The sequence below is a fragment of the Rhinoderma darwinii genome, chromosome 4 (genome assembly GCF_050947455.1).
Source record: "Rhinoderma darwinii isolate aRhiDar2 chromosome 4, aRhiDar2.hap1, whole genome shotgun sequence".
In the NCBI taxonomy this organism is placed as follows: Eukaryota; Metazoa; Chordata; class Amphibia; order Anura; family Rhinodermatidae; genus Rhinoderma; species Rhinoderma darwinii.
The window spans coordinates 53475468-53495922 of NC_134690.1; the positions used below are offsets into that span (position 1 = coordinate 53475468).

At 43.5% G+C, this 20455-nt stretch overlaps 1 protein-coding gene and 1 long non-coding RNA gene across 3 annotated transcripts in view; one reads left to right on the forward strand and one right to left on the reverse strand.

Annotated features, from left to right (window-relative positions):
* Positions 1-1227, forward strand: part of NOL10 (nucleolar protein 10) — a 52558-nt gene extending 51331 nt beyond the window's left edge. For both annotated transcript variants that reach the window (XM_075863887.1, XM_075863886.1), the window contains exon 21: positions 905-1227. In XM_075863887.1, the coding sequence (XP_075720002.1) occupies positions 905-1024 (120 nt within the window). In that variant the 3' untranslated portion in view covers positions 1025-1227. The remainder of the gene's footprint in view (positions 1-904) is intronic.
* Positions 1228-7156: 5929 nt separating this feature from the next.
* LOC142759182 (uncharacterized) overlaps positions 7157-20455 on the reverse strand; it is a 53039-nt gene continuing 39740 nt past the window's right edge. The window contains exon 2 of the long non-coding RNA XR_012883104.1: positions 7157-8061. This is a non-coding gene — a long non-coding RNA (uncharacterized LOC142759182). The remainder of the gene's footprint in view (positions 8062-20455) is intronic.

Consider the following 20455-nt stretch of genomic DNA (forward strand, 5'->3'; position numbering starts at 1 on the left):
TTAGTGGTCGGCCGGTCCAAAATCTTCGGGTTTGGCCGACATTGATCTAATGTAGATAGATGGCCGCCTTTTAGAGACCCTAGACAGCGGGCAGGATCAGAGACTGTACAGCCTTGAAAGATTTGGAATAACAAATGTTTTGAGTGGATTTTGTTTGCGGTGTTTCTATGACAACTGTGACCGCTGCTCAGCTGACAGAACATGTCCACTACCAATATAAGATCACAGCCAAACGTGGCTCCCAAATTAATGGCTCCCAATGACGCTTCTCCTGTTTTCCATCACTGGCTTTCAATGGCCCAAGGGATCACCGTTTCATAGAAACGAAGTTTGTCAATTAGGTTATTTTAAGGGTATATTTCTATCAAGGTCATTTTGAGGTCACTAGGATCTATCTGTATTGTGTACACCACAGCCCATTGACCATGCATCAGTAGGTGTGACACACTGTCAACGCAATGGTCATTGGATGCCACACTTTGCTTAGGAAAGTGCAACGCAGAATAAAGGCGGATTTGCCCAGTCCATGCAATGGCGTCTGGAGCAGTACTTCACTAACACATAGATGGTTATAATCCCCTCTCCATATCCTCGGAGTCCGTACGATGTCATTATATTTGATATAGACTTCATCATATAGTCATGTCCTGCTGATTGTTCATGTATTCAAGATATGCGACGAAGTATGTCGCAGGTGGGAGGTGGGTATGCTGGAGCATGAAAAGCGGAGCAGTTGCCCATAGCAACCAGTCCAATATCATCTTACATTTTCAAAGAGCCTCTGGTATATGATTGGTTGCTATGGGCGACTGCACCACTTTTCCCTTGCACTAGTTTTGAGAAGTCTTCTCCCGTTGTGGTTTCTATTCTGAATTGTACTTTTTTTTTTTTTTCTCTCGCATAGTCCGAACAACAAAAGAAGCGACAAGAAGCTGAGAAACAACATAAAGAGGAGAGGAAGAAGCTGCGCCGCTCTGCAGGACACTTGAAAAGCAAACCTGCCAAGGGGAGGCCATTTTTTTAAGAGACTTGAGATCCTCTGGACACTTTGATTATTACAAAGCCATCCAGGCCTTCTAATGAAACGCTACGATGTGTGTGGGACTTTGAGCGAGCGTGTTTCCTTCATGACCTGTCGCCAACTGCGTGGTGTGTACTCGACACCAGTGATGAAGCTGTGTATGTTCTCAATGCTTATAAATAAAGCTTCATCGTATTTTTATTTAATTTTTACCTTCGTAATAAGTGCGTTTATACATCGTGTTGACTAAAAACGTGATCTAGGGTTCCAATGAATGTCCTCTTATCATCGTGTCAATTTTCGAGCCAATATTCTGTGCTGGTTTATTACTTAAAGAGGCTCTGTCACCAGATTTTGCAACCCCCATCTGCTATTGCAGCAGATAGGCGCTGCAATGTAGATTACAGTAACGTTTTTATTTTTAAAAAACGAGCATTTTTGGCCAAGTTATGACCATTTTTGTATAAATGAGGCTTGCAAAAGTCCAAGTGGGTGTGTTTAAAGTAAAAGTCCAACTGGGCGTGTATTATGTTCGTACATCGGGGCGTTTTTAATACTTTTACTAGCTGGGCGCTCTGAAGAGAAGTATCATCCACTTCTCTTCAGAACGCCCAGCTTCTGACAGTGCAGATCTGTGACGTCACTCACAGGTCCTGCATCGTGTCGGCCACATCGGCACCAGAGGCTACAGATTCTGCAGCAGCATCGGCGTTTGCAGGTAAATCGATGTAGCTACTTACCTGCAAACGCCGATGCTGCTGCAGAATCATCTGTAGCCTCTGGTGCCGATGTGTCCTCGCTCGTCCGACACGATGCAGGACCTGTGAGTGACGTCACAGCGTGATCTCTCGAGAACACGGCTGTGTCTGCACTGCCAGAAGCTGGGCGTTCTGAAGAGAAGTGGATGATACTTCTCTTCAGAGCGCCCAGCTAGTAAAAGTAGTAAAAACGCCCCGATGTACGCACATAATACACGCCCACTTGGACTTTTACTTTAAACACGCCCAGTTGTACTTTTGCAAGCCTCATTTGCATAAATACAAAAATGGTCATAACTTGGCCAAAAATGCTCGTTTTTTAAAAATAAAAACGTTACTGTTATCTACATTGCAGCGCCGATCTGCTGCAATAGCAGATAGGGGTTGCAAAATCTGGTGACAGAGCCTCTTTAATATATATTTAAGTTAGGGCTTCATTTTACTAATACAGAGCTCCAAATCCTCTGCATAGACATAAGCCTCATTCACACGACCGTGTCAGATTTTGCATCTAAAAAAAATTGATGCAAAGGACTTTTTTTCAAGTCAGGGCTGCATCAGATTCGCGTCTGTGTCCAGATGTATGACATCCGTTGTTCTCATCTGACATCGGCTTTTTTTGGTTTTTTAACAGTTTTGTCACAATTTTAGTCCCGACCCACAAATGCCCAAGAAAGGTCTTCTGATCACACAGATGCCATTTTTCTATTGGTTTACAAAATTTCGAGCGCTTTGCATCCGTTTCTGGCAATTTTTTGGCTGCTGATCATGTATTCCGAACCTGTGGAAAGAGTTCTGTTTGCCTGGCTCAGCCATCTATTATTTGGCTAGCAACACAAAAGCCACGTGCTGCCAACAGTCTTCTGTTGCTTCGCAATGGATCGGTTAAAAACATATTGCACATGAATTGCTTCCATATGCAATCTATTTTTTTTCCTCACTCTAATGGACTTGAATGGCCTAGTCTGATCTGGTAAAACTGACCATAAGACACGCACTGAGTTTCTATAAAGATAGAAGATAAAATAAAAAAATCTTTATATGTTCAAAAAGCTCCACATTTCATTTTTTAAATGGTTTTCAAGGAGGGTGGATTTTCACCTTTTTTAGCTTAAATAAAAAAAAGGGTCCATTTAGTTAGAATTTCACTAAGAAATGTATGTTCGGGAGCATTATCAAAGTACACACGCCTGGGATATCCTCCTCTGAAATCATTTAAAATGCCACTGCTGGGTGTCCACCTATATGCCCACCACTACAGCTTTCACAGTGGTTGTCGTCCGTATTTCCTGGACTAATAGATGCAAATCTGCCCATCCGTCTCTTCTATTGCGTTTCATAATGAAGTCTGGAATTCTGGGTCACAATCTCTGATCGCTGGAAGGGCAGCCATTTATTTTGCCTGTGTGATCTCTTGGCCAGTCAACGAGCCACCCCATCCTTTTATGTCTTCATAATCTTTGACTGGGTTAAGGGAAGATGATATCACCCTGGCGTACTTCTGTTGCAAGCAGATTGTAGAAATAGTTATTGGGAAAGATTGATACAATAAACATAAGGAAGCAGCTACACGGGTGTTGTGTGTTGGTTGTTTTTTATTTTTTTTTTCCTTTTTGGTTTGTTTTTTATTTTTTTAGGTTTTGTTTTTTTTTATAGTTTTTAATCATATACTAATTTTGGTTGTAGACTTTAATTCTAAGGCTGGATTCACACGACCATAGTATGTCCGTAATGGACGGAACGTATTTCGGCCGCTAATCCCGGACCAAACACACTGCAGGGAGCCGGGCTCCTAGCATCATAGTTATATACGATGCTAGGAGTCCCTGCCTCTCTGTGGAACTACTGTCCCGTACTGAAAACATGATTACAGTACGGGACAGTTGTCCTGCAGCGAGGCAGGGACACCTAGCGTCGTACATAACTATGATGCTAGGAGCCTGGCTCCCTGCACTGAGTTCGGTCCGGGATTAGCGGCCGAAATACGTTCTGTCCATTACGGACGTAATGTGCTCGTGTGAATCCAGCCTAAGTCTAATTTTCCAGTGGAGCGAGATTACGAGTCCCTGATAAAAATATACGTGGTATGGGCAGACAGCCCAGGGTCGAAAAAGGAACCACAGGACGGTGTTACCAAATTACCTGTTAGGACATAATTGGGTACTATTGGTACACACGTTTTATAGTTACAAAAATAATTCAATAAAAAAATACACACATGCACTTTTTTTTTATTTTTCTTCTCCCCCCCCCCCCCCCCCCCTTCAATTTAGCCATAATAAAAAAGGAATAGAAGTTAAACGCTAATGTATATGTACCAAAACATAGCACATCATGTCGGCGGGAATTTTTTTTATGACAGTCCGAATATAAAGAAGAAAAACTAATTGTTCTAAACTATTTAACACCCTCAAGGGCTTAAATAGCTTTGCGTTCCGGTTGAAACATTGTATAGAGACGTTCGCTGTATTCCTCAACAAGAGTTTGGATTAGAGAATCGGGTGGATTTTGACGAAGGACATGAATTTATATTGTCTTACAGAACACAAAACCTGTCTTCTAATAACCGTACAGTTGAATAGTTCAGAAGGATATTGGATGCTTCCAATGGTTAGCCGTCGCGCTCCGCAGTCATAGGCTGGGTTCACACCTTATTTTACGGACGTAATTCGGGCGTTTTAAACTCGAATTACATCCGAAAATACGGCTCCAAAGCGCCGGCAAACATCTGCCCATTCATTTGAGTGGGCTTTACGATGTTCTGTGCCGACGGTCATTTTTGTTTACGCGCCGCTGTCAAAAGACGGCGCGTAAAAAAGACGCCTGCGTCAAAGAAGTGCCGGTCACCTCTTGGGACGTAATTGGAGCCGTTTTCCATTGACTCCATAGAAAAACAGCTCCAATTACATCCGTAATGGATGCTGCGAAAAACGCCTGCACTTGCCTTTACGTCTGAAATTCCGGAGCCGTTTTCTCCTGAAAACAGCACCGTAATTTCAGGCGTATCTGACGTGTACGTGTGAACATACCCATATGCTGGTAACCACTTTGGAAATAACAAGCGGTTTGTTCGCGTATAAATAAAGCAGAAGGCATTGTCCTGGCACAGAGGGACTTGAAGACTGATGGCCTGTACTTACCAGGAAGGAGCGAGGGGGACTCGTGCCAAGGGCTGATACATCTTCGGGTCTCTGGAGGATTTCAGGCTAACTGCATTAGGACTCTCATCTACAGCACTTAGTGACATGCATTTTACCGTTCTCTAATCCTGGAATTTGAAGAGAAGGTTAATACAAATTCTATTCAACTTTTCATGACTTTGTGTATTTCGAAAAGCTGGGTGACAACCAATACGCCTGCCAATACATATTTTTCAGATGCCTGAACAGAAAATGGCTTTCTGTACACTAATATACATAACCCTCTTCCCTCGTATCACTTAAAAGATGAGCTAGGAAAGCTGTGGGACAACCCTCATGGGAGCTGTAATGGCCGCCATGTTGGTTTTTTACCCAGCTTTTTCTTTAGAGTCCTCAATACCAAATCTGCCTAGTTGATGAGCATTTGTGTTGGCCATTATTGATTTGGAAAATGACCTCACCTGCTAAACAAATGTTGCCCCTTCATTATTGTGGTGAATGTAGTATAACATGACATGCCCTGACTGCCGCAGGCTGAGAGTTGTACTCCCGGTTGACGCGTTCTGTGGCTAACCTGTTAGTGTCAAGGATTCTTGTAAGAAGCGTCTGTATCAAGGGAAGGTTCACAGCCTCCTGGAATATCCGTCCTGCCCCCAGCACCTGCAACAAGTCACACAACCGCTCATAGGAAACGTTCTCTCCTATATAAGATGTTACAAAACCTCATCCTTTCCGATGCCTCTGCCAATTTTTAGGTGTCCTCATTGACAATATCCTGCAGATGTCTTGGGACGAGCTTCCTACTTTGTGTGTCCGTTGACGTACACATAAAATGGGAATTTTTTTTATTTATTTTTGCCTACAAAGCAAATGATTTAGGCTGCTGTGATCGTGACGTACATGTTCACACTGTAATGACAGACTAAAAATATGAAGAAATTGTGACATGGAACTGAATTGCTTTATGGATTTTTCATTTAAAGGGGTCGGGCCACTTTATCTTTTTTTTCCTCAAATGTTCTTGAAGCAGCACATAGAGTTACTAACAAGTATAGTTAAATGGTCTTAGAAGATCTGCACTGATGGATTTGCTTAGTGCCGTCCCCTTCTTTAGTCCGATCTTCATCACTGAATGTACGGTTCTCCAGTTCTAACTTGGCCGCTGATGGAGGGGCATGTGACCAGACCGATACATGAGCGGTCTCCATTAAAACGACACTGCACGTATGTTAGTTTCTCTGGCCGTCCATAATGTTCTTTAGGCATAACTCACAACATATGTTAGCGCCATATTCTGTCTGTGAGGGAAGGTGCAGAATACGGAGCCAATCAAATGCAATGGAGCTATTTACACATCCATATATCTATATGGATGTATTTACATAGAGATTGCATATAACCCATCAGAGGCCGGCCGTATGTCACCCCGTGCTCTGTTTTCAGTGCTTCTAGTAGAAAATATGGTCAGTGGTATAACCTCTGACCTCCCATTGAGAGCGTATATTTTGCAGCGTTTTTTGCCCACGGCGCTCAGCTTCCGATTTTTGAGCCGTTTTTCAGGGGCATTTACAGCCCGAAAAACGGCTGAAAACACTCCGTGTGAACATACCCTGTGTGTCGGAGATTCACAGTTCGAGCAGGTAAGGAATGAAGGGGAAACAGCTCTCGTACAAACACCACAGCCCCTTCGAAACAGCTTATTGGCAGGGGTTCCGTTAATTGCCCCCCCCCCCCGATCAGACCCTGACGATAAACTATCATTTCTCATGACTGGACAACCCCTTTAAACCATATGGCCAAACAGTGGGATCAATCTACATTTCTATGAGGTGCATCAAGGAGATACTGTATGTCCACAGAAAGAATTCAGAGAACATGGTATAAGAACAGTAAAAAGGATGAGATTACGTTGCATGACATCAACGTCGACTGGGTTACAATAATTATTGGTACGAGATCCTAACAAGGACACCGTCTGGGTGTATAATCCATCCAAATACTTAGATGGCATAAAATGTGTAAAGGGAAACTAATAAACGCCTAAATGGAGGGAAATAAAGATACAAAGAGGTAAAGTAAAGAGGAAAGAAGTGATAGAGAAGGAAAACCAGAAAGGGGGAAGGGATTAATTGGGACAGTGTCAAAAAAATATCACCTGGGGCAAGTTCATAGTCGGAGATGGTGGAGACAGGATGTCCTAATAATGTTATACAGATATTCGATCAAATCTGGTCATCTAACTGTTAATTATTGTTTATTCTGGAGAACTACTGACCAATTGTGCGAGGTTTGGATGGTTTCTACCAAGTAGCGTTACAAGACCTGGCTGTATTAGGACCTGTTCACGGCACAGAGTCCCTACAACACCATATTACAGAGCCAAAAGGCACTCCATGTGCTGCCACATTGTATCCTCCCCTGAAAGCAATGATTGCAGTGGAGAATACCTCCGTAACACAATATCCAATGGAACATGACAGGATTTTTTTTTCTCATTGATTCATAGGGTACAGTTCAGCTCTGTGCATGGTCCCTAGATCAAATATTAGGATTTCTTTCAATTGGCTTTTCCATGGTGTGTTTTACTCCATATAAGCCAATAAAGAAGAAACACCACAAAAATGACAGAAATATAGCAAGTTGTGCTTTGAAGAAATACAGCAAACCTGGAAACACAAATATGGACAGATTGGAGGCAAACACATGGTCTGAAGGGATCAAATTCATCTCAGATTAGTCATCTCCCTTTGCACTTAACCCTTTTACATAAAGACTTCCTTCTTGACGTATATGGCACCAATCATGGATCCCCCATGGCAATATATTGATGTAAACCTCATCCATCTGTGCAAATATGGTCTCATTTAGTGTCTGCTCCTTTAGATGTTCAAGGGAAAGGAACTGGCTCCTCTTCTCAACTTGATAGATGGTTGACAATCTTCTTTCCTCTCCCACCTGTCTTGTCTTCCAAAATCCCCTCCATCTCATTCAGTCTCCAAAGTGTCTTTTTGAGTTTTTAAACCCTTGCTGAGCTACCATGATCCAACACATTTCTTCTTTGAACTTGGTCTTGCAAACTTCTGGATTTTCAGCCGGCACATTTTCACTGTCTGTCCTCGATATAGCAGCAGTTAGAATTCTCCTGAAGTAATATAAAACTACCTGATCAGCAAATATTCATTTATTAAACAACATTTATATGTACACAGATTATAATAATCACTCATGTATTAGCCAAACTCCCCAGTGGAGCTCACTATCTCATTTCCCTAACACACACAGTCTTTGGAGCATGGGAGAAAACTGGGGAACCCGGAGGAAACCCACAAAAATAAGCTGAGAACATACAAACTTCCCGCAGATGTTGCTCTTGATCGGCTTCGAACCTATGGCCTCAAGGCTAACCGCTGAACCTCCGTTTCTCACTGAAGACAACAGGTATTTGTTTAGCATTTTTTCAGCTGAATATTGTTAGTCTAGAGGCAAAGAAATTATAAGTTGTCATATTTAGGCGGGATTCACACGAACGGGTCGTTCCCGAGCCCGAGTGCCGGCCGGTAAAATCGGCCATTCTGCCCGGCCGGCTTGCATAAAGTTTTGCATCCGTGCCGGGCCGGGCAGATCCGGACAGTGACATCAGCGGCAACTCTTGAAGGGGAATCCCCATGTGTTCGGGGATTCCGCTTCAGGAGTTTCCCCTGATGTCACTGCCCAGATATGGACAGAGACATCAAGCGCTCTGTCCAGGAGAGGAATCCCCGAAAACACGGGGATTCCGCGGCTAGCACATAGCAGAGCGGGGAGATACCTCCCCGCTATGCTATAGTGGCGTCGCTACAGTAGTAGCAGCCGCAGCAGCTGCTGCTACTAGCGGCGCCATCGAAGGTGTCGCCGGGCCAGGAAAACAAGCAGGGGACGGGAGCCAGCGCAGCGCTCCCTTCCACCTGCTGTACACCCCGGCCCTGCCACACAGTGTACAGCGATGCCATTCGTCCAAATGGCATCAACTCCTCCTCCTCACATGCACTCTGCGCTGTGAGGAGGAGATAGAGTGCAAGCTCCGGAAAACCCGGCCATCACTCGGAACACATTCCGGTGATGGCCGTGTAATACCCGGCCCCATAGACTTCTATGGGGGCCGGGTACCCGGGCAAAGATAGAGCATGTCCTATTTTTTGACGGCCGGATTTCCCGGCCGTCAAAAAATCGGTCGTGTGAATAGCCCCATTAGGGGTCTATTATTCCTAATGCAGCCGGGTGCCGGCCGATTTATGAACAGCCGGCACCCGGCCGGGAAACCCTGCCGTGTGAATGAGGCCTTAGAAGGACTCAACATTTTTGGCCTCTGGGGAGGTTGGAGGTGATACTTTTATTAGTTACGGTGGATTTGACTCATTATCTTAAAAAATTATCTGAGCTCTGGAGGTTCCAAGAACTACTATGGAGACTCCCAGTATTAAAATGCAGACTTTGACACTTGCCATCAAATCTTAGGATATGGAAGTTTTTCTAAAGACTGAGCCTTATATTGTGCAACACATTAGTATATCTGGTAGATATCTTAGCCTATTCACTCATCTCTGTGCTTGTGCTTTTGCCATTTTTTTAGCAATCTCCCTCACCGAGCTCGCTTTAAATTATTCATTTCACTTGTTCTAAGTATTTCAGTCAGAACATGATATTAATCAGCAGTTATCTGGTTCTGCATGTACTGTCCATGGTGTGTGTCTTACTCCTCTTAAATCATTGATAATAAAGTTACAAAGTAACTGGAAATAAGCACTCTGTACTATGCCCCAAACTAGGCAGTTATTAATATATCACTAAATGATACCGGAATATCATTGAGTGATGATATTCCCTGACTCGAACATGCAATAAAAGATGTCATTGCCTTGCTGTGACTTCTGGGAGAATGGGGTTGCACTGCTGTGACTACTGGGGGATAGGGGTAGCCTTGCTGTGACTACTGGGGGGCTAGGGGTAGCCTTGCTGTGACTACTAGGGGAAGGGGCAACGTGAATACTGGGAGAGGAAGGCATTGCTGTAACTGTTGGGGGAAGGGGTGGGAACTGCTATAACTATTTGGGGAAAAAGCAAAGGAACTGCATAGGGGTAGGGAGACAAGCAGCTGCCACACAACTGGTTCCGCTTATCTTTATTTGAAACTAAAGGATCAAACAGCTACAAAGCCAACCCATTTACCTCATCAGGAGTTGTCAGGGTACAGTGTGACTGATCCATACACATTGGATTTCCACTGGAATACGCTTACAAACAATGTGACCCTGGAAGTGGATGTGTCCCTATTGAGCTCTTCATTCGTATTCAACATTTTCATCTATTTCTCGACTTATAACATGACGCTGCTTTAGAAAATCTACAAAAGGATGCCTCCACTTTCTTACTGACATTTCCCTTGAATAGCTGTACTCGTCCTTGGCACTGATTTCGGCACTAAACACTCGACAACCAGACCTCCTGGAGCATTGAATGGAGCTGAACTGAAGTGAAGGGCTCGAGGTGGTATAAGGCCTAGGCAGAGTAGTCCTGAATATGATGATATGGAGACCAGGAGTAGAGGCAAAACAGTCTTTACTCTGGCCGGTGTAACTTCACACTCGGTCACAGCAGACAACAGAACACTTCTTCGTGGTTGAGAGGTACAGTCTCTTAAATACAGTCTACAATCGGTTCAGGCAGGCAGTGATGGCCGGCTCACCACTTTTATAGGACAGAGTCAGGGGCACTCCTCCCTGATACAGCGGTGACATTTTGAATAAATTCCGGCCTACGCTAAGCCTTAAAATACTGCTCCACACTCTCTGCTTCCTGAAGAGGCTCCTGCTTGTCACCCACGCTACACCACCACCCTCTCTGCACCCTGGGAAGTTACTGCCTGTCACCCGTTTCAGGACTACTCTACTCAGGGCCCACACATGTATTGCTCGTCACTAGCAGCACACAGCAGCTTCTCACACAGCCCTTCGGAGCTTCACACAGCGGCAGCATGTTTCTCAGGCCTTTGTCCGCACACTGAACACTGGATAGTGGGAACAACCTCCTTTTATATTGTAAGCACTACCCCAGTGTGAGGACGCAGAGTAGCCACGCTGTACTCATCCTACCCACTGTTATGGCGCGGCAATACAATAACTGAGATGATTCCCAGGCTGTTTCTCCCCGCGTCAAACACATTTAGTCACAAGCCAGCCAACCGTCACTGCCTGTACCTGCCAAAGAAAATAGACGTTACAAATGAAAATATCACATGTCGTCTAGTAAACAGCTCCTGGGCAGAAAAGCAGAAATAAGCAGCAACATATGCATATAGAGACTCAAAATTAAACAAACCACACTCCATACCTATACAAAATGTACATTATGTATAACTAAAGTCAAGAGTGGCGCTGTTTCTAGAAGTAAGCAGCCATGTTTTTCTAATCTCATACAATACCTTTTTGTTGATATCCCCGGCTGCCCTTCTTGGTGCGGTTCTTCTGATAAGAGCTTCTTTCACCACTCTAGCATGACATCATCAATGGCCTGGTCCTACTTACATCTCACCAAGTGATCGGCTAACCCCACTGGGTCCACCTAGAGGTACTTGGGCAGGCCCAGACCGTGTGCAAGTCCATGACACTTCTTCCTGCCTAGTATGGCCTAAGTGCATGCATCTCTACGGCTTTGGACCCTCTGGTTAAAGAGACAGTCATTGTTGCACAAAGACGTCAACAACTTAGCGTAAATGGTGCACATTTGTGTTGACTGCATGCTATGTGGGTCCTACTACTCTCCATATCTGCTGCAGATGCTACTGCTTTTAATTTTTCTTTGGTTATGTCCTTCTATAGCAGTGCCCCCCTTCCTCCTTTCTGTTTCTTGTGGGAAACTCACTTAGCGAGTAAAGTGGCAATTGCCTTCTAACATGAGAGCTCACAGAAATCAGGTAATCTAAAAAACATTTTTGCTGAGCTCAATAGGCAAGTCACCCTCTCTTGACACACTTATCTGCCCTTGGTCACCGTCAAGCCCATGGTAAAAGTTAACTCTTTATATCCTGATTCCTGACTGTGTTTGCTCACAATTTAGTCATTGTCACTGGAAAAGCTTTTTTCTATTATATAATGAATGGTATATAATTCATAGCATCTTAGAGCACCCATTGTATCTCTTACTTTGCTTTTCAAAAAACAATAAGAAAACAATGACAATAAACAAATATACATGAAATGTCTCCACAGGCCCCCCCCCATTCACCCAACGGTGGCCAAAAGGGTGTCCTTTTGGCTTAAGTTCGGCTGGTAAATGTTGGTAAACCTTTTTTTTTCAACTGTATAGAATAGCGTACTGTAGTCTGCTGCTCTATTCCGTACAGAAGCAGCCTGCAAAAAAGTGTACAGCGCGATATGCGTCTTTTAACATGGGAGCCTATGATTGACAGATGCCTGCATGCCTATAGAGTGGAATCCATTGGAGGTATACGTCGGGAAATCCTCCTGATGTATACCTCCGACGTATAGTGCAAACGTAGTGGATAGACCCTTATATGTATAAACATAGCAAGAAATTAGCCACATTGTAATCCAAGTATTATTAGTTCTACTTTATTATGTGAAACTAAGTCCGCATGTACACAGCGGAGCCTAATCCTGTTTTAAAGGCTCCTATAGAAGAATGTCTCCATACATATGACATCCAATGGATCAGATTCGTACAAAGTCTAACAGAAAAAAAATCTATGTTTAATTCTGTGGAGCATACAGAGGAACAGTTGGGTAGCCCTATTACCCGCTATCATGGGAGCCCTAATGCGGCTTTGCACAAAAAATCAATGCAATACAGATTTAAGTTTCAAGGTTTCAATTGAAAACAAAGCTCTCCACATAGGAAAAAAAAAAGTAGCTTCCTTTATGAACCTTTAATCATAGTAAAATCACTATATTGCCCTTCACATAGCAGGTTGATCCTTGTATATTATACTGGCTATTAGAAGATACCTGGTAAAGAATACTTGCGTAATAGTAATTGCAGCAATAATATTTTAGCTTTACATACCTCCCAACTTTCAAGTATCGCAAAGAGGGACAAACCTTCGGTGTGCGTATCAGTGTTCCAATTAAGCCACGCCTCTAACCCCGCCCATACACACTCGGTTCAGCCCACACAGTATCATGCTCCCATAGTGCCTCCCCACAGTATAATGCTCCCATAGAACCCCCACACAGTATAATGCCGCTATTGCTGCCCCCACACAATATAATGCCAAATAGCTACACCCGAACAGTATAATGCCCCCACACAGTATAATGCCCCCACACAGTATAATGCCTCCAAAGGTGCACCCATACAGTATATTGCCCATGCAGATGCCCCCCATATGGTATAATGCCCCATAGCTGTCCCCATATAGCATAATACCCCAATAGCTACCCCCATACAGCATAATAACCCAATACAGTATAATGCCCCCATAGATGCCCCCATACAGTATAAAGCCAACACAGATTCCTCCATACAGTATAATGCCCTCACAGATGCCCCCCATACAGTGTAATGCCCCCATAGCTGCCACCATACAGCATAATGCCCTCATAGCTGCCCCATGCAGTATAATGCCCCCATAACTGCCTCCATACAGTATAATGCCCACACAGATACCCCATACAGTATATTGTCCCATAAGGCCACAATGCCCTATAGATAGTGCCATAGTGCCCACATACCACCACAGTGCCCACATAGAAAGTGCCAGTGCCCACATAGAAAGTGCCCATGTAGATGGTGCCCATATAGTGCCCCAGTGCCCATGTAGATAGTGCCACACCCCCTTGAAGATAGCGCCACCCTGCCTGTAGGTAGTGCTAACCCCCCTGTAGATAGCTCCACCCTGCCTGTAGATATCGCTAATACCCCCTGTAGATAGCTCTACTGGGGCTCCCTCTAGGAGCGGAATCCTCAGGAAAAGCATCGGCCACGCTGTGGCCGGGCATTCCGCTCCAGGAACAGCTCCTGACTTCTCTATCCATATATGAGGACACAGATACAGCTGAAACTAGGACATACCACCGGACGCCCGGGACAGCGGGACACCGCCTGGAATCTAGGACTGTCCCGCTGAATCTGGGACGGTTGGGAGGTATGGCTTTATGTTATTTAATATCCATTTCCAACATTTTATATTGTCTTTTGAATTAATGAAAATTTTTAATTGTACATAAATGTGATACCTGTACTGTAACGAGCCATACACCCATGGACCCAGGACAGATTTTTATCCACTGGAATTAAACAAAGAACATTCCTATTGAATGACAGTAAGCAGAGATCTTGAAAACCGGTAAAAATTGATACAGAATGTATATCGGAAAATTGTATAACTTTTCATTTTATAAAGACTAACCTTTATTTGTTCAAACTGGACAACCCCTTTAAATAGGTTTAATTTATATACAGTAGATAATATCCATAATTCGACTGTTCGACTATAATATGTAAAATATCTTTATCCTTTATTTCGTGAAACGTTACATTGTATACCGGGCTGCTCCTTGTTAATCTGCACAATGTGTTACCATATCAGATCACAGGGCCTGTAAAGTAAAATTACTTCCTGAATGGTTCGGTTTCCTTCTGTGATGCCCAATCACACCCTGGAAATTAAAATTCCAGACACACGTCCGCTGCAGCTGTTTGGAAAATGTTTCCTATTTACACATTTGGTGTGAAAAAGGAAAAAGGGCGTTCTTACAATAGTTGTAATGAAATGTTCTACAGGGATGACAAAGGTATAAGTGATTTTATAGTTTAGTTCACATTTGAGGGTTACTTTATGGTTAGCATTTAGATAGAACCTACATAAAAAATAGCTTTGCTGTACTGATTATGAATTACATGTATATAAGTTTTATAGCCCATTATCACCCGGAGCTACATTCACAATTCTCAAAGCTCAAACTTTAGAACCTTCCCTGCTTGTTCGGTGTCTGTACAGAATCTACTCTAATGATCTTGATATTGGAAAACATAGCTTTCCGAGATAGTAGTGCAGCAGAGTTTATTACATTATGCCCTTTCTGCTCTAGGCCATAAGGGTAGGGGCACACAAAGTGTATACACTGCGGATTTTCCACAACGTATTTCATTGAGGAAAATCCGCACCGTATTACAGTAGCAGAAGAATAGATGAGATTTGAACAAATCTCATCCACACACAACGGAAAAATCTGCTGAGAAACCATTCATAAATGTACCCGCGGTTCAGTTTTTTGAGTCTGCAGCAGGTGAATTTATGCTGCGGTATCGCTGCTCTTTTGTTGCGGGTACAACATACAATAAAGTGCTATGTCTACTTTTACGGCAGAAACTCTGCAGTGCCGCCGCAAAAATCGCAAATGAGAAAAAAAAAAAAAAAGCTTAGACTTATCCCCAGGAGTTGTCATGGTGACGCCATCCTCTGTTCTCAGCACAGCCCAGCCTCCTGGGATGACATTTCATCCCATGTGACTGCCGCAGCCAATCAAAGGCTGCAGCAGTCACATGGACTACAGCATTATCCCAGGAGGCCGGGCTGCGCTCAGAACAGAGGGACGCGTCACAATGACAACGCCAAGTGGTAATTATCAACTTTTTTCTCCTGCAGTATTTCCGCAGCAGACATTCCGCCTGAAAAACTGCACCACAATTCGGTGCATTTTTTCGGGCGGAATTCCCTGCGGTGTCCCGGATGGATACGCTGTGTACTTTTACGCAGCGTATCCACCCTGAGTTCCTCCCCTAAAGCAGGAAACACACATCGAGTTTATGATGCAGTTTTTTTTAGCCAAAGCCAGTGGAAAGTGGATCCAGGATGAAGAGGATGTAAAAGTTTTTCCTTTATTTTTCCCATTCCTTTTTAATCCATTTCTGTCTTTGGCTCAAAATCTGCATCAAAATCTGCAGAAGCTGAGCCGGAGCCATCGCTTGTAGGAGTCCGCTGTAATATACAGCCAAAACACCGCTCTAACAGCCGGGATCGGAGATAACTGAGTCAATGCTGACCACGGCATCTAAGTGGTTAGTTAGACAGCTGGTGGGTGCTCGCTCTGTCAGAGATTGCAGTAGAAATTTCCACAAGGTGTCACCTGGTGGCCCCTGTAGATGATGCCGTAGTAGTAATAATAATAATAATAATCTTTATTTATATAGCGCCAACATATTACGCAGCACTTTACAATTTAGAGGGAACATGAAACAAACAATATCAGACATTACATAGTGACAAAGTTAATTTACAATTCAAACCTGGGGAGTGAGGACCCTGCTCGCAAGAGCTTACAATCTATGAGGAAATAAGGGAGACACAAAGTGTAACAGTGTTTGTTCTGTACAATGGTCCGGCCATTTTTATACACATGCGGTGGTAACATAAAGCTGCATGAGCCGGTCACCAGCCACTATCCGTGTATGACGGACATGAAGAGGAGTGTGAGGGAATCTTATTCTGATGACTAATCTAAAAGGAGGGCCATGGAAAGGAGTCCGATTAGGGAATGTTATAGGCCTGTCTAAATAGATGTGTTTTCAGGGCACATTTAAAACTGTGGATATTGGGAATTAATCTTATTGTCTGGGGTAGCGCATTCCAGAGGACTGGTGCAGCACGAGAAAAATCTTGGAGACGGGAGTGGGAGGTTCGGATTATGGAGGATTTTAATCTAAGGTCGTTGGCAGAACGTAGAGCGCGGGTAGGGTGGTAGACAGAGATGAGGGAGGAGATGTAAGGAGGTGCAGCACTGTGGAGAGCTTTGTGGGTGAGAGTAGTAGTGTAACCTGCCGCACACTGCGTCCTGACGCTGGATGTCGACAGGACCCTGAGTGCAGTACCGACGCCCAAAGCAGAAGAGGACCAGGGAGTGGTGAGTTAACTGCCAAATACATTCACTATTCACCGGGCCTCCGGTACGAATGAGCGCCTCCATCACTGATGGAAGCGCTCATTGGAACGTTGCTCCCTCATCACAGTGCGGAAAGGTGGTGCCCTTGGTGGGGGCCTAGCTTTACCTATCCCTCGCCCCGGCCCTGGCCATAACTTTTTTATACTTTTGTCAACATGGCTGTACAAGGGCTTATTTTTTGCAGGACTAGTTGTCCGTTAAATGGCAAATATCATTTACTGATTAACTTTTATTACTTATTTGGGGGGAATGGAAAATAACCAGCAATTCCGACAATGTTGTTTTTTTTTAAACTTTCTTTTTTATTTGCCTTTTTTCAATTTTACATCATAACAAGTCAATACAACATTGAACATTGAGCATTGAAAAACAAATGAACATTTGCCAAAATGTATCGACATTATTATCAATCAAATAATTGCACACATAAGAACGCCCATACATGTAAGATTTTACAGTTATTTCCGTCACATAGACAACCATCCAATTTCACCACATGTATTCCTTCCCATTCAACCCTTCTAGCCTAATCTAGCTTAATCTAGGGAGCAGCCCGAAGTTGCTTGTCCATATCCTTTCTTGACTTTGCACACCCTCTCCCTATTCCCTCTATTTCCCCCCATACCATAAAGAACCTGTTCAAGTAGTCTAAGACTACCTGGTATTGTCCTGATATCTTTCTCCCTGATATATCTAATGCTCCCAAGAAACCACTAAGGCGTTCTTTTGCGTACCACGCTGTATGTCTAAACGAGGTCATCAATTCTCTGATCTCCTGATCATCGAATTGAGTAACAATGAATCTTTTCCATTTGGTGAAAAAGTGGGTTGTTTCCTTTTCTTTATATCTTTCTGTTTCTAGGCGTTCTATATTCAAAAGCTTCTTCAGCTGTATAATCACCTCCGATAGTGAGGTGTAATCAACCAGTTCTGCAATAGACATCTTTTTGCTACCATGAGGACAGTATGTATTATTGAGGACACCCGTCTAGAAATCGCTGTATCCTCCTCCTCAGGTGGTCTCACCTGATGGAATAGCAAACATTGTGGAGACATTGGTAAGGATGTTGCCCAGAAGGTTGTTGCAAACCTGCACACCTCCCCCCAAAAGTCTTGGGTAGCCTTACAGCTCCAAATCCCGTGGTACATATCAGATTTGGCCAATTGGCATTTAGGACAAGCAGTTATCCTATTAGGATTGGAGGCAGAAGCCGGGATGTTGAAACCATAAATAGCATTATGCATTATTTTAAAATAAGACTCCCTCCATCTGTCATTTATAATTTCCTTTCTGTCTTCCACCCTTTCAGTATAACTTCAGCTATATCCGGATTACCCATCACTCTCTCCCACATTTTATAGCAATCTTTCGGATGTTGTTTAATGACTCTATTTCTGATGATGTTATACAATGAGGATATCGAAGCTTTTTCCAATCTCGGACCTATAATTTCATCAAAAGTGTGTACTAGCGCTTCCTCGTGCAGCGACTGCAACCTCTGTTTGCAAAACGCCACAATCTGCATTATGGGAAAATTATGTTTATGAGCCAAATTATATCGATCCTTGATTTCTAACATCGTAAGCCACCTTGGATGTTCAGAGTGCATTAGGTGTTGTGCCAGCATAATGTTTTTTTCCCTCCACTCTCTAAAGAGAATATTGTGCGTCCCCTGCGGGAATTCTGGGTGGCCCCATAGCGGCGTCCTTTTTTACAGTAAAAACGGTACCTTAAATAACTTTCTCCAGATCTTCCAAGTTGCTATGGTATCTCTTAGTAATATTGAGTGCTTCACATCGGAAGGGAGTTTAGAGTATCTAGTGTGTAATAAGGTCATGAGGTTCCAAGGTGCCGCTAATTGTTGTTCCAGCTCCCCATTTGAAAAGTGGCTAGTGCCCTGTATCCAATCCAACAAGTGTCGGAACAGACACGCCAAATTATAACCCCTGACACTTGGGAAATGTATCCCCCCCCCCTCTTCATTGCAATACATTAACTTAACTAATGCAATCCTGCGGCGTTTTCCATTCCAAATAAAGCGCGAGAAAGCAGTGTGTATTTTTTTTTATATCTATGTGTTTCAGCAGGATTGGCAGGGTTTGTAAGGGGTAAAGTAATTTCGGGAAGCTCATCATTTTTACTAGATGGCATCTCCCCATAAATGTGAGTGGAAGGTGATGCCACCTATGTAGTTCTTGTGTGATCTTGGATATTAGCGGGTTGTAATTTAGCTTGTATAAAGTGTCCGGTGTCCTCCTTATTTTAATGCCCAGTTATGTGATGTAATGCGCAGCTGTTTGGATCGGGATCCCTGCTCTGGACCAGTAGTCATTTGAATGTGGATGATCCAGTTCCAGTAATTCACTTTTTGATATATTGATTTTGTATCCTGAAAACTCCCCAAACTCATACATTTTTTCTAACAGACCCCTCAATTGCCTTTCTGCGTTGGACATGAATATCAGGATATTGTCCGCAAACAAAGTAAGCCGTACCTCCTGATCCCCCTACTCGTATGCCCTGGAAAACATTGCTTGACTCTAAATATCTAGCCAGGGGCTCTAAGGCCAAATCGAAAAGTAAGGGAGACAATGGACATCCCTTTCTGGTACCTTTTTCCAATATGAATACTTCTGATATAAAGCCAGGAGTATGTACCTTAGCTTTCGGGGAATCATAAAATCCTCGTAATAGAGTCCTGATGTTTCCTTTGACATTCATTTTGTCCATCACCATCCCCAGCCAACGCCACCTCACGTTATCAAATGCCTTTTCCGCATCAATTGTCAGCAATGCAGGCGATTCACCTGGCTGAGGACGGTGACGCACCCTATCTAAAACTGTTAATATCTTACGAAGGTTTGCTACTGCCGATCTCCCTTTTATAAATCCTTCCTGTGCCGGGGCAATAAGATCGGGCATCAGAATCGCCAACCTCTCTGCCATAATTTTTGTTACGATTTTGAGATCTTGATCTATAAGTGAGATGGGTCGATAGGATCCTGGATTCAAGAGATCTTTCCCCGGCTTGGGCAAAACTTTGATATAAGCCATATTAGATCCTGCCTGTAGTGTGCCAGATTTCAATACCACATTGTAGTATTCTAACAACGTAGGAGCAATTTGGTCAAACATAGCCTTCTAAAATTCCCCCGTGTACCCATCCGGACCCGGGAACTTGCCATTTTGTAAATTTTTTACTACTCTGCTAACTTCTTCCAACGAGATATCTTCATTCAGATGGTCCAACTGATCTGATGTAAGGGATCAGAGACTAATGGAGCCGAGAAAAGCTGCTCCGTCACCCGAATCAGACTCTCCCTCTCTATAAAGCTCCTTGTAAAAATCACATAAAACGGAGTTGATCTCTCTCGGCCCCCTTTGAATTTGTCCCTCCCTATTTTTCATGGCTAAAATCTGAGAAGGAAACCTGCCCTTTGCTAGCCGTGCCAGAAGCTTCCCCGACTTATTTCCATATAGGAACAAGTCCGTTTCAAAGTGTGCTCTGTAGATTCTTTCCTTCCTATCCAACCACAGCTCATAATCTTGTCTAGCAACAATCCATTTCTTCATATACGAATCTAAAAGAGAGGACATGT